Source organism: Rhinocladiella mackenziei, assembly GCF_000835555.1.
Source record: "Rhinocladiella mackenziei CBS 650.93 unplaced genomic scaffold supercont1.6, whole genome shotgun sequence".
NCBI lineage: Eukaryota > Fungi > Ascomycota > Eurotiomycetes > Chaetothyriales > Herpotrichiellaceae > Rhinocladiella > Rhinocladiella mackenziei.
The window spans coordinates 1,796,563-1,809,102 of NW_013550599.1; the positions used below are offsets into that span (position 1 = coordinate 1,796,563).

The following is a 12,540-nucleotide window of genomic DNA, read 5'->3' on the forward strand; positions in this document are numbered from 1 at the left end:
CATTGACCAGCGTGTCAACAGAAGAGTCGACAATCTAGGAAAAGACGACATTCTCAGTAATCATACCACATCTTGACCCGCAGTGTCTGACGCGTCAGATCTCTTTTTTCGTAAAAGGACGAGGCGGGGATATTTCACGATCTTCCAACTCTTTGTCCAAAGATATATCAGCATGGCCCAAAGATTTCGCGTTGGAGTTTGAGAGGCTGAAGATTTTTTCTGCTTCACTGGAAACCGGAAGAACCTAATGATTTCTCTGATCCAGATAGCCACCATATAAGTCGCCAGCGACATGATGACGATGGCGCCGATGAACCAGGCTAGGCCCATGGATTGGAAGATGACGTTTTGGGAGTCCGGAATGGCAAAAATGGCCTATCGAAGAAAGACTGGTGAGAACCATTATCAATTTCAAACAACCTCAGCGGGTGAACATACAGTCACAAGACTCATGGGCAAGTATCCAATGGTCAAGTATGTCAGCTTCCGGATGGTACTGTTTTGGGAAATGGAGGTCTTGTTCTGCTCAAGCCCGACTCGGCTGTCCCGCAGCGCCAACATAGAGGAAATCTTAGCGACGGTGTCAGTACTCCCTCGGTTTACCCCGAGCGAGACATCGAGCAAGAGCTTACCGCGTCCTTGAAGCGAATGGCCAAGGCGATTTGCCTCTCAAGATTGTCGTTCACCTTGGTCAGTTCCATTAGGCTGCTTTCGAATTCCGCCACATATTCTTGACACATTCGCTGCAGCCTCTCACTTCTGCTCCCGGCTCCCTGGCACAAGGATCAGCTTGCACGGTAAAGCGCCGCTTGAATAAAAATCCGAGCCTTGCTTTGTCTATCTGCTTCATAAGCTCCCACTTCGCGTCCAGGATGCTGTTCAGGGTCGTCTTTAGACTGTTCTGGACCTTGTGTAGGGAATCAAGACTCCATAGCGATAATTTGAACTGTGGAACTGACGAACGGTCATGGCTCCACTCCAGTTCTTCCACCAAGAAGACTTCCTATTTGTGGAATTAGTGCAGTGCCTTGCGTAAAACCCAGAGTACGGACACAGACCATGAAATGGAGAACAGATCCGAACTCATCGATTGTGCGATGATACTGCTCAGAGAGGATGGTGCACCTCGTCCCTAACGCTTGCAGGTAGACAAGGCATCTCGCGGTCTGTGGCTGGTGGATGAATCGATTCCATACTTCATCAGCATGACTGACGAGACGGCGCAGGCGGCCGTTATCGATCGTCTCGGAAATGATAGTGCACCTGCTAAAGTCGCCAAAATCGTTGGTCGAGAGAATTATCGAAGTCACAGACAAGCGGTACGGTCTGGGCTTTTGCGGCTCTTTTGTCAGTGGCTCCTGTGTTGACGGCCCCACCTTGTCAAGCTCCTCTGGGAGACAGATATATCCGTTATCTGAGGAGGCCTTGGTTGTCTTCGCCTCAATCCAGCCTGTTACTGTGAGGCTCATAGTCCACGTAGATCCCTGCTGGCATGAGAAATGGGAAGCGGAAAGCTTGTGGTTGCTCAGACAAGTGACCGCCTCCGGATGCAACACGTACATCAGAATTCGAGTGAGATCCTTCGTCAGCTTTCTCACGGCGCTTATGTCTGGTCAGCGAATCTCACTTGCGAAATGAATGGAATATGCGGCCTTACAGGATTCGATGTTGTACAGACTGGTCAACTAGCTAGGCTGATTGTTAGCGCGGGCACGGTGCGCAGAGAAAGCTGAAACTCACGCTGTCAAAAAGAGCCATGACCACATTGTCTTGTTCAGGTGAGCTGTCAAAGATATGTCGGTCGCTGGAAACGAGGGTCTTGTGAGAGAGCGAATTCGGATCCATCGGCAAGGCGACAATATCTGACACAGAGACGGAGCCAGGCTCGTCCCGCACCGCATCCTCAAGATGGCGTCTAGTAATTCTGTCCTCGCCTTCGGGCATCGCGGACTCTTTGAGGGCCTTGGGAATGGTCACCCTATCCGTGAAGGGCCTGCAGAAGAGGTGTGGCGTGTCTTCAAGCGAGGTTATGAAGTTGTCCGGGTGATACTGCCGCGACGGGACAAATGACATCCAGTCAATGGAGCGCGAGCCGTGGCCTCCCAGTTTCTCGAGAATTTCGCCTTGTCGGACCATTAGGTGCCGCATGTGGACCGTCTCCGCAAGTATCATGCGCTGAATCATCCTCTGGATATCTGAGTTAGACCTTGGCGGTGAATCACGAGGCGAGGCCGGCTGCAGTCTGGCGTGAGTGACGGGGATATAGCGGTGGATGTCAAGCAATGTCGAACTGAACACGGCCGTCGCTTCGGACCGTAGCCAGCCCGATCGTAACCTGAGCTGTGAGCGCTCCCAGCAGGAAACTAATGTGCCTTCTGAATTGAGGAAGCAGCAGACCCTAGCCTTGTGAAGAGCGACCTCCTCGTCTCTCCGCTCGTCTGCACGCCAGTCGTCGTTGTCTTGTGTATTGTATCTGCCGTCCTCCAGGGTAAGAATATTGAGCCCGCTGTTGTGACACAACGCCTGAAGCTCCCAGGGCCCACTAGTCGGCCCGTCCTCATGGGGCGGTAGAGTGCCGGGATTGAGTTGCTTCGTGAACTCTCGTTGTCGCACAATTTGGATGGACACCGAGGCAGTAGCCTCGGTAGTAGCGTCAAACTGCTCCAAGCCTAATTCACGCACCAAAAATGCCAGACGATCAACGATCTCGTCCTCGGCGGAGTAAGGAGACCTGGAGGATAGTCTTCCTGTCTGGACTATTCGTGCAGCGTTACCCAACCGATAGACTTGCCTCTGCATAGCAGCCGTATTCCAGCAGGCCGGAAGTATGCCGACTCCGGCAAGTTTGAGCATTGAGCCCCAGTGGTACCACTGGAGAAGAGGTATCTTGTGCTCGACTGTTTCCCCAAAGTCGCGGTCATCCGGAGGAATACAGGAAAGTTCCAAACTCTTTCGGTCAAAATCGCTCAGGCGGCCTGCCAACTCCGCCTTCAACGTGGGCATTGACTTTACGACGTACCAAATACTGATCATGATGTAGTAGTAGTCAGACTCATCGGCTGGAAAACGCTCAGAGAATGGCATCAGGGGCGTTAAGAATGGAAATTCCGGCTCCGAGAGGAGCTTGGCTAGAAATAGAATGATTGACGCAAGAGCGCCTAGGATGCGTTTGCACTGATGCCGAGCAATTCCGACCATGTTCTCCCTATCTTCTGCATGAAAACAAGAGAAGCCGAGGGAGTCGTTCTTCGCAATGCCATGGTGGTTGTCGTCCTGAGAATCTATCTTATATGCTTCGGATATCGGAGAGTTGCTCCTGCTCGCTTCAAGCGTCGATAGAAAGCTGTGGGCTTTCACGAGGAATCGAACCTTCCAGCTGTAGAATGGTTAGCTAGCTTCCCCTGACCAACGGATAGACGAAGAAAGGAGAACAAACAATAAGGATCTTAGGCTAATGGTAGGGTTCATAAATAGATTGCTCATGATCGCCCACTCTCGGATGACTGTGTTGGGGACGCTAGGAACAAGATCCACCTGGAGTATCTTCTCGAGGCATCGACCAATGATGCTGGTATCAGTGGATTCAGACACCAAGTCGGTACGCAGATCGCTTCCTAGAGTGATGGAGTCCCACATTGCGCCTGTTGCCGCTGGACTAGAACGCCCGACACCGACATGTTCGTAGATGTCATTTGAGGATGGAACTGAGGGCCATTCTTCCACAGGAGTTGCGTCCGTTCTTTCGACGAGGCGTATGGCAGCGATGAAAGTTGTACTTCCATACCCATTGGTAAGAGATGGTATTTTGGCACAGGCACCGTAAACTATGCCACGGCTATTCTCGTCATTGTGCCTTTTCAGTTTCAGAGGCGTGTAGGAACGGCCGTCTTCATCGAGCTGCCATACTTTTGACTCCAAGGCAATATTGGTTCCAGTTTCTGCAACCCAGATACATTTTTCAGCCACCTCGTCGATATCCGATACCGGAGACCCGTTGGATGTCCGGACAGGTTCCAGAGGTTGAAGCCACGTGGGACCTCCGATCGTGAAGACAATCTGATTTTCTGGTGGAATGAGGTACCAGGTGCGGTTATCGGTCCGACAGTTTTGCTCGATTCTTATGACCTGGTAGCACACGCCGTCCTTCATGAACGAGAATGTCACACATGTACCCACCTGCTGGTTCACGTCACCGTCAATTAGGTCGTTCAGTAGAAGAGCATACTCGTTTAATGGCCAGCGGTAGTTGAAACATCCTCTATCAATCAATTTGCCTAAAAGGAAACTAGACCCGTTAGGCGAGTAGTTATGTTCTTTGTTGTTCAACCGATTCACCAACTCAGGAGTGCCGTATGGTTTCTGGTCTCTCGCGACTTTGAGGCCAAATGTGGATGATCCACCGACCTCCATCTGGGTTCGTGCAACACAAGCATAGAGCGAATCTGAGAAATCGCCTCGAGCGAATATTATGCCATGTTTCTCGGACGATGCGGAGAGTTGGAGAAGCTCTCCACCAAGGTTGCTCGACGCTGCAATGCCATCTGCGCCGAACTCGAAGGAGCAGGCTGCGAGGCGATCGAACTGATTGTAGCTGATGTACGTCGGTCCTAGAACTTAAGAGAGAATATGAGAGACATTATCCATTATCGCATTACAATAATTACAACGGATTCATACACATACCTCGATTGTCGCGACTGAGCCAGCGGAAGGCTGGAGCAGTCCCCGCTTCTTGTTTCTGCTCCATCATGAAATCGGCAGCCTCGTTTATGCCGTCGAAAGCCTTCCAGTTAGAGATAACAACAGACCAGACAAGCGGCGGCGAAACTTAGATCTGATGAGTACGAGCCTCGATTCACTGTTGAAATGGGATGGAAAGATGAAGGATCTGAAGAAGCGACAATGGCCTGTGGGAAGCATACTCGTATTTATGAGGCTCCCTGGACCTCCGTTGACAGGTTAGACATGCTTATTCCCCTACTCGCATCACCAAATCACTCTCGAACTCTCGAACTCTCGCAATCCACTTTGTCCGAAGCGAGATTTATCCTATAAAGGTCACTGAGCCCTAGTCCACTGCATCCCGCGGTGAGTCTTCCGTCAATTTTACTCGTCAAAGCACTGAGGAGAAGCGTGCACCAGCTAGGAGCCGTGTTCTCCCCAATCACTTCATTTTGTGGCCCTCCACGTCGCGGGGCGCTGGAATCCTCTGCACTTGAAAACGAGGAAGCAACAGCGAAGCCGGGATACGGTAGGGATCATTCGTTTAGCGCCCAATCCTGAGTTAGCACACGACAAAAGGGCAGTGGATGAAGGTGAGGTGCGGCTCAAAAACAACGGGGGGTGTACGTATCAATGGAACGTTGTCGAGACTTACCTGAACGCTAGATAACTTACATCTAGATGATTCAGTTAGGAAGAGTCGCTGGGTGTCGGAGGGAAACCTCCTCTATGTCTTCGAGGCGCCATAGTCAACGTGCTGCAGCTATTTCTACCCGTCGTTTTCAAAGAGTTGGAGGGGGGAGAAAGAGATCCCTCATAGTTTCTGAAGGGGGGCTGTTTCTGGTCCCTAGTGACGGTTGCGTGGTGAATGGGAAGGCAGGCCAATCCACGAAAGAAATCCTCTAAAAGCGGCGGCACCGGCCGCTAAATTCGGAGGAAATTTTCCCTGCAACCTGCGTTGAACTGTAGAGGGAGGGACGGAAGGGGAGGATAGCATCGGATATGGTGGTTCTGCTGACTAGCCAATATCATGACGGTCAACGCTCGGGAAAACTCTGTCAAAGATGTGTATCCTTGGAGGTCTTACTAACCTCATCTCCCAGTCGAAGGTGCAGAGATCGAATCCACTATCGCTTCAGCATTGGACGCCATAATGTAGGGATGTTTTTGGGTCGCTCAAGGACAGATTGTGGTTTTTCCATTCCAGAGACTGCCGTATCACATTATCGTTCCACTCTACACCTCTATATATGGCCCCCCTTAACATAAGGCATACAAATGAATCTTTGATATCATTACTATTACCTATATCACCCTTGGAGATTGTACGGTCCAAAACACCTCTTCGGTCTTTTCTCACTGAACAGCAAAAGTTGCACTTGCCCCTTGAAACGGTGTGATGGTGCCCAAGATACTTTTCGCGTCCCCATGATATCTCATTCGATATTTTCCCGCTTGAATTGGCGTGCCTATTTTTTTCCCTAATTCCCAAAAGACATCGACCTCGCTAGTGCCCAGAATGTCATTCGTACGACGCCACTGGAACCATAAATCCCAATCGCCGTCATTGCGGACTGTGGCCAAAGTATGGCCGCTGTCATCGACCCTTTCAACCTCGACGTACGTACCTTCCAGATGCAGATTATTTCGGGGGTTTGCGGCAACGAATGTGACATTAGCGATGACTGATGGAGCAGGCGTCGTGGAAGCGGTGTTGATGGTGTAGAGGCTTTCAACATCGTGGATCACGTCGCCGAAACTTTGGCTCCCGGATGAGTCGTACACCACGGGTGCGATGAAGCTGAGCGAGTTGTTGATGTTTATCGGAGGATTAGGCCCCAGCGCCAGTGGTGGATTCGGTCGAGTCTGACCAAGGTAATCCAGCCGGTCCACTGTTAGGTTGATGTACGCGTTCAATGTGTGAGGACCGTACAGTGTCGAGGCGCCTTCATATCGCTGGACGCCGTACTCCTCTTCCGTGGTGATGTAGTGTGTGTACGTGTTGGATGGACCACCGATCACGACGACGGGCTCTACCGAATCGCCAATCAGACCCAAAGACTTTGCTTCAGTGGCGATAGCATTGCGCCACCGGCGACCAGACATGGTTGTCGCCTCGCCGGGGGAGATGATCATGAGCAGTTGTCCGACGCGCATCATCTGGATGTCGACAATATTGGGGCTCCATTGATACGGAATTGTCGACGCGCCCACATCTAGGAGAATCGGCTTGGGAGCCTGGCAAGCTCGCTGATCGGCGGTAGGGGCGTGGAGGAACGAGCCAACAACACCCCAAATCGGATTGTCACCAGTGTTGTTGTCGGCTTGGGTAAAATCAAACGCACCCGGTCCGTCCGAGGTACCAGCTGCGAAAGAATAGCCCAGGGCTGCCGAGCAAGTTCGGACAATGCTGCCGTGACTGGGGTGGGGAAAGCTGAGGCTCGAGAGGTCGACGTAGGTGTGGAATGACCGGGTAACATCTCCGGTGATTGGGGTACCCTCGGTCGACATGTGGGACAAAATGTCCACGGCGCCGCGATATTGACGACGCCCTATTTCGTAGCAGCTGTCGGTGCCTCCATCATCGCGACCGTAGTACGGGCCTCTGCCGTGACATGCCTGGCTGGTTCCACCGCAGGTAGAGGTGTCGAATGCACATTGTTGATTCGATCCATCTTCACACCACGCCCCCAAGACATTGGGAGTGGTGTCTCCGACGTTGGACTGTGAAAATCCTGCCACGAAACCTGGTGCGGCCATGGAGTCGGAAGCCATGGCTTGCTCCAGAAGAGAGGCCGCGACTCCCTTATTGTCCCCCGTGACAATGGTGTTGTTCCCCAACATCGAGGTACCGTGCACTGCAAACCACGTCAAGATACCCATGTTTTTGCCGTCGCTCTCTCGTTGGAATCGAACCAAGGTCATAGCTTTGTCCACGTCATCCTCATATTGCGCTCGTTCGGATTCGGGGTTGGCGAGGTATGCGTAAGGGCTTCGATTGGCGTTCGCATCCGAAATTCGTCCGAGAGAAACATCAAGGCGACCCGTTGTGATGTTCTCGTGTGCGCGCTGGATCGAGCGGAGGGCGCCGTCCACAATAGCCTGATAGCTTTGGTGATCGAACCCTTTGCTCGTAATTTGAGGGAGGAGATAGTTCATCCACGCCGCCGGTCCCGAGTGCTGGTGAGTTCCGGTGACGGCAACATTGTGGCGGGTGTACATCTGATAAGCGGGACCCATGTTTGCGAGGCCTCGAAGGATACCATCTCGAATAGCGGAGTCGCCCGTAGCCGTGTCCAAGACAAGATAGAGGATCCTGTCGGCTGGCACATCAGGGTTGCCAATTATAAAGGCACGAGAATATATTCGCTGACGTAGGCCGGTCCCAATTTGCGTCAAGTTGGCGTAGCCCATGAACTCGAGTTCGACGACCGGACTAGGGACATCGTCAGCAATGAAAGGCTCTTGGACATGGAAGCATCCCGTTGCTCACCCGGTGAGGTCCGCCTTGCCGACTCCAAGTAGATAGGTCGTCCCCGCCCGTTTGACCACATTTCTCGCCTCCAGACGTCCCAAGGCAGGTGGATGCGACAACTTGGGCGCTTCTAGGACGATAACCAAGAGTGTGAACAGCGCGACAGTCAGCGCACTGAGTAGAACCGCGGCAGCCGGACGGGCCATGTGTCATCGAGGTAAAACTGAGAAATAGCTGGCGGTCGCATGCTGATAGAGAAAGTTCAACGTGCCGTTTTGGACAAGGGAGGTTCAAATACAAGTATTGCTTAAGCAAAGAAAAGCAAGCTGAGCTGTGCTGATCATATTCTGTTGGACGAACCTATGGTGTCTCCGGAAAATCATGTAGCAAATAGGAGGCTTCATCGCGATGCTGACCAGGAATTGTGAATCTGTAAAAGATGGTAAAATCTCCGCCAGGTTACACCTGATGTTGGTTTACACAAGTCTAATGGTGCCTTGGCTGCCCATGCCTCGCCAGTCCAGGCACGCCACAAATCTCAAAGGAACGCCTATTATCAGCCTCGTCCAAGCCAAGATGCGGAGGACGTCAGGGGTGTCAGGGGCGTCAGGGGATTAAACGCGGGTGCCAATTTGGAGAATCGCTACCTCAGTTGTAAAAGCGAGGTTCCGGCAAGGCCAGGTCCCGGCCAATATGCACAATACTTTATATGTCTATTCTACTCATATGTATCTAGAGCATATCTGGGGTAATGACATTACTCATGACCCCATCAATCAAGACATCCCTCATCGTCTGCGCACTCTTCAGCCGTATGTCCACAAAACTCTGGGGACTGTAGAAGGCCGTATGGCACGTCAACACCAATCGGCCCTGCAACCACTCCTCCTTCTCCCGATATGCCTTGATCAACGGATGCACATTATCCTCCGGGATCGGTTCTTCAGGAAGCACATCCAATCCCGCCCCCGCCAGCACGCCCTCCCGGAGTCCTCTCTCCACCGCATCCAGCTGCAACACCTCTCCCCTTGCCGTATTCACCAGGACCGCATTCTTCGGCATCAGGCTAATCAACTCCCACCCGACCATGTCCCTCGTCTCCCTCGTGCACGCACAATGAATACTCAACGTCGTACTCCTGCGAAACAGCTCCTTGATATCCTTCGTCCTCTCAATACCCAGACTTTTATCAACGCCGTTCGGGAGATACGGGTCATAGAAGAGGACGTTCCATCCAAACGCTTTCGCACGCAAGCACGCGGCGGTTCCAATCCTTCCGAGTCCGAGAATGCCGAACGTCGCATTTTGCAACCGGCTGACCAACGGCGTGTCAATGGGCATCCAGGGGTCGACGTATGGCTGTCGTTGGCGCTCGTGATGTAACAAAATCCCGCGTCGGAAGGAGAGTGCGAGGCCGAGAGCGTGGTCCGCTATTTCGCAGGTCCCATAGTCTAGTCATTCACAGATGTATCAACTGAGCAAGCCGAGCCACCCTCACCGTTGTGTTCTGGGAAGAGGACCTACCGGGCACATTGCAGACTATGACTGCTCTCTTGGCCAGTGCGACTCTATCAAGTCGATCGTATCCCACTCCCATTCTCACTATCCTAAACCAGAATCAGAGCCGTCGGTCGCCATCTGAGCCTGACTTGATCCAATTAAGGGAAGAAGATTGCGGGCGGGCACTGACACTTTCAACCTCGGGAACAGCGCCAAATCCTGTTCCGTAAACCCCATCTTGAGTACCATGATGCCGTCAACCTGGTCACGGATCTCTTTGGGGATGCATGACCAGGGCTTCGGTAACGGGGTGCCTGTGGGGAAGAGTCCCGTTTGCATGTACTTCAATTTGTAAGGGTGAGGCGGGTTGGTGGTGAAAATCTCTTGTTCGACAACATCATCCTATATCGTCGAGTAGAAATTAGAGCGTGCATTAATATAAAAAGCGAAGAACCGCCCGTGCCCAGAAGCCGGTACAAGACGACATACGGGATAGAGACCGTCGGCCTGTATGATCGTATATGTCGGCACCTCGGCACCATCGCCATTGGTTATGAGTTGGAGATCTTCTCCTGCCATGGGTATTGTTCGTCAATCTCGAGGAGAAGAGACCAGGGGAGGCAGCGTTGACAGAATCGGATGAAGCGAGAGGCAGAGAAGAGTACAAATGGCCCTGGGGAACATTAATCCAAAAAGCCGTGCGGGGAAAACGAAGATATAATCTCACTGTCACGGTGAGAAGTGCACCGAGAGAGAAGACTGCAAGACCATTGTATCCACTACCAGAGCCGATACTAGATCTAGTGCATTTTACCGGGGGGGTTATACTATCAGTCACATCCTGGGATTTCTCATGCAGCAGCATCCGCCTATAAAGCCAGGCTATCAATAAAATCAGTGAGTACATTCCGGATACCCAGCAAGGCTTAGCAGGAGGGTGTTCCCAAATCCAACATAGACATCCTACACGCAAGACTTGAAAACATCCAGCTCAGCAATCGCCATAGCCGGGCACAGCAGGTCGGCGCCATCTGACTCAGTGGGCCTAGAACAAAGTCAGCCTGGTGCGCCGCGCCTGATGCCAGCATCCTGCCCATGAGCACGCACCTCGAGATAGCACGCGCAATCTGTGAGATTCTCCCGCAAGATCCCCCTGTCCCTGTCATCATCGTCGACATGGACACGGGATACGGCAATGCCGTCAATGTAGCATACGCAATTCCTCACTCGCAGCAGCGGGCGCGACGGCTGTCAAAGGAGCAAGTCCAACGCCGGTGATTCCACAGATTGAAGCCTTGTTCGTGGATTTACTTCAGTGTTTCCCATACGCAGAGGCAGGGGCTGATGCCGTCTTGATCCACAGCAGACAGAAGACGCCTGATCAAATCTTGTCCTTCTGCCGCGCCTGGCTAAGGGTTAGTGCCACTGATACTTGGGCCAACGAGCTGTCTGCCCTTTTCGTTTGTGGAGGTTGCGACGTTCGACAAAGTCGGACTGACTATCTGTGGGAATCACGCTATTCGAGCTGCCGTGACATCTATGCGGCGAACCTTCAGTCGGATATGAAAAGAGGGCGGTATAGCTGGCACCGAGCAAGAAATCGTGCCTGTGTTCGACATTTTTGCACTTTAGGGTGATAATTCCATGTGCACTCTTGAAAGAGCGTACTTGCGACAAAACCTAAGTAAGATCGCCTTGCTATGGTTGAGAACTGTGCTCAGACTATCGACTCGATTTGTACATAGTTCATCCAGTCCCAAACGTTTCCAGACAGGAGAAGCAAGGGAGCAGACGGACCGGCATAATCCCCCCCCATCCTTTCCGCCTCGTGTACTAATCGGTCTTACAGTAACCTCTAGGGCTCACTCTCCGTCGTCACAAACAATCTCCAGTCCTTCAGCGCGGCATCACGATGCTGTAGCGCAGCAGTAGCATATTCCTCACTGCCGACAATCCGACGAAATGTCTCGATGTTGGGATATTTTACCAGCGCCGCAATGTCCCATTTATTGTTGTCCTCTTCAGGGCCCACCAACATCGAAACAGGCACGCCCATGTACAACACGGTGAATCCCCCGACCTTGCTGGCGATCGCGCTGAATGCTGGAATGTATCTATGCATATAGGCTTCTCGGCCCGAGCAGGGTGGCAGAGCATAGTCCTGTGTATAAGTTGCCTTCTCATTCCATTGGAGGAGATTGAGCATAATGACTGGCGTGTCTGGAGGGAGGCTGTTAGGTATCTTGCTGAGGAGAGTGTTGTTGTCCACCAGCATCTTGAGAGTGCTTTGTAGCGATGATCGTTGAAGAATGTGAATGAATTGGTGATGTTATTTTCAATGTGATGTTGGAATATTGCACATTTTACGGTTTCACGAGGAGCGTCATGCCTATATGTATATATATCTACTCCCTCAAGACTGTTTGAGAGGGAGTGTTGTTGTCAAAGGGCGCACAGTGAGTATTCAAGGGTAAGTCATAGCCATAAGCCAGCAGCATAACGGTATGCAAAGCAGATAAGCCAATCCTAAACAACCTTTTCATCGCTCTTAGCGAAGCTCTGGCTGGTGTTTTCAATAACGGCACACGAATTAAACTTCCCTTTGAGCCTTCAAAGCTTTCACTTCGGTATGATCTGCGTCAACTATCTCGAGAAGTCCATGGAGATGTAGATATCCATAGATGACCAAAAGCAAGTAAGCATCCCGCGGAGGGACCAATAAACAAAGGATGGCTACTAACGTGTGGCTTCGGTTAAAGGTCGTCATCCAGCTCTTTGAAGTAGGCCTCGTTATGGGTGCATTAAGCGTGACGGATCGTTGCCGAAACATTTCCACACAGTTG

General features: G+C 51.9%; 4 protein-coding genes across 4 annotated transcripts; all 4 read right to left on the minus strand.

Annotated features, from left to right (window-relative positions):
• Window positions 1-60: 60 nt before the first annotated feature.
• Window positions 61-4,747, minus strand: Z518_08448 (uncharacterized protein; the record flags this gene model as incomplete). The annotated part of the gene is made up of 10 exons (XM_013414189.1): window positions 61-375; window positions 439-570; window positions 633-773; window positions 861-907; window positions 964-1,003; window positions 1,059-1,602; window positions 1,658-1,689; window positions 1,741-3,376; window positions 3,437-4,607; window positions 4,684-4,747. 10 exons carry the CDS (start codon window positions 4,745-4,747, stop codon window positions 61-63), a joined length of 4,122 nt encoding a protein of 1,373 aa, XP_013269643.1.
• Window positions 4,748-6,078: 1,331 nt separating this feature from the next.
• On the minus strand, window positions 6,079-8,403 carry Z518_08449 (uncharacterized protein; the record flags this gene model as incomplete). Its single annotated transcript, XM_013414190.1, has 2 exons — window positions 6,079-8,158; window positions 8,216-8,403. 2 exons carry the CDS (start codon window positions 8,401-8,403, stop codon window positions 6,079-6,081), a joined length of 2,268 nt encoding a protein of 755 aa, XP_013269644.1.
• A 526-nt stretch (window positions 8,404-8,929) lies between these two features.
• On the minus strand, window positions 8,930-10,276 carry Z518_08450 (uncharacterized protein; the record flags this gene model as incomplete). The annotated part of the gene is made up of 4 exons (XM_013414191.1): window positions 8,930-9,648; window positions 9,722-9,804; window positions 9,888-10,099; window positions 10,187-10,276. The coding sequence occupies 4 exons, from the start codon at window positions 10,274-10,276 to the stop codon at window positions 8,930-8,932; spliced, it is 1,104 nt and encodes a 367-aa protein (XP_013269645.1).
• A 1,276-nt stretch (window positions 10,277-11,552) lies between these two features.
• Window positions 11,553-11,972, minus strand: Z518_08451 (uncharacterized protein; the record flags this gene model as incomplete). The annotated part of the gene is made up of 1 exon (XM_013414192.1): window positions 11,553-11,972. One exon carries the CDS (start codon window positions 11,970-11,972, stop codon window positions 11,553-11,555), a length of 420 nt encoding a protein of 139 aa, XP_013269646.1.
• Window positions 11,973-12,540: the final 568 nt, after the last annotated feature.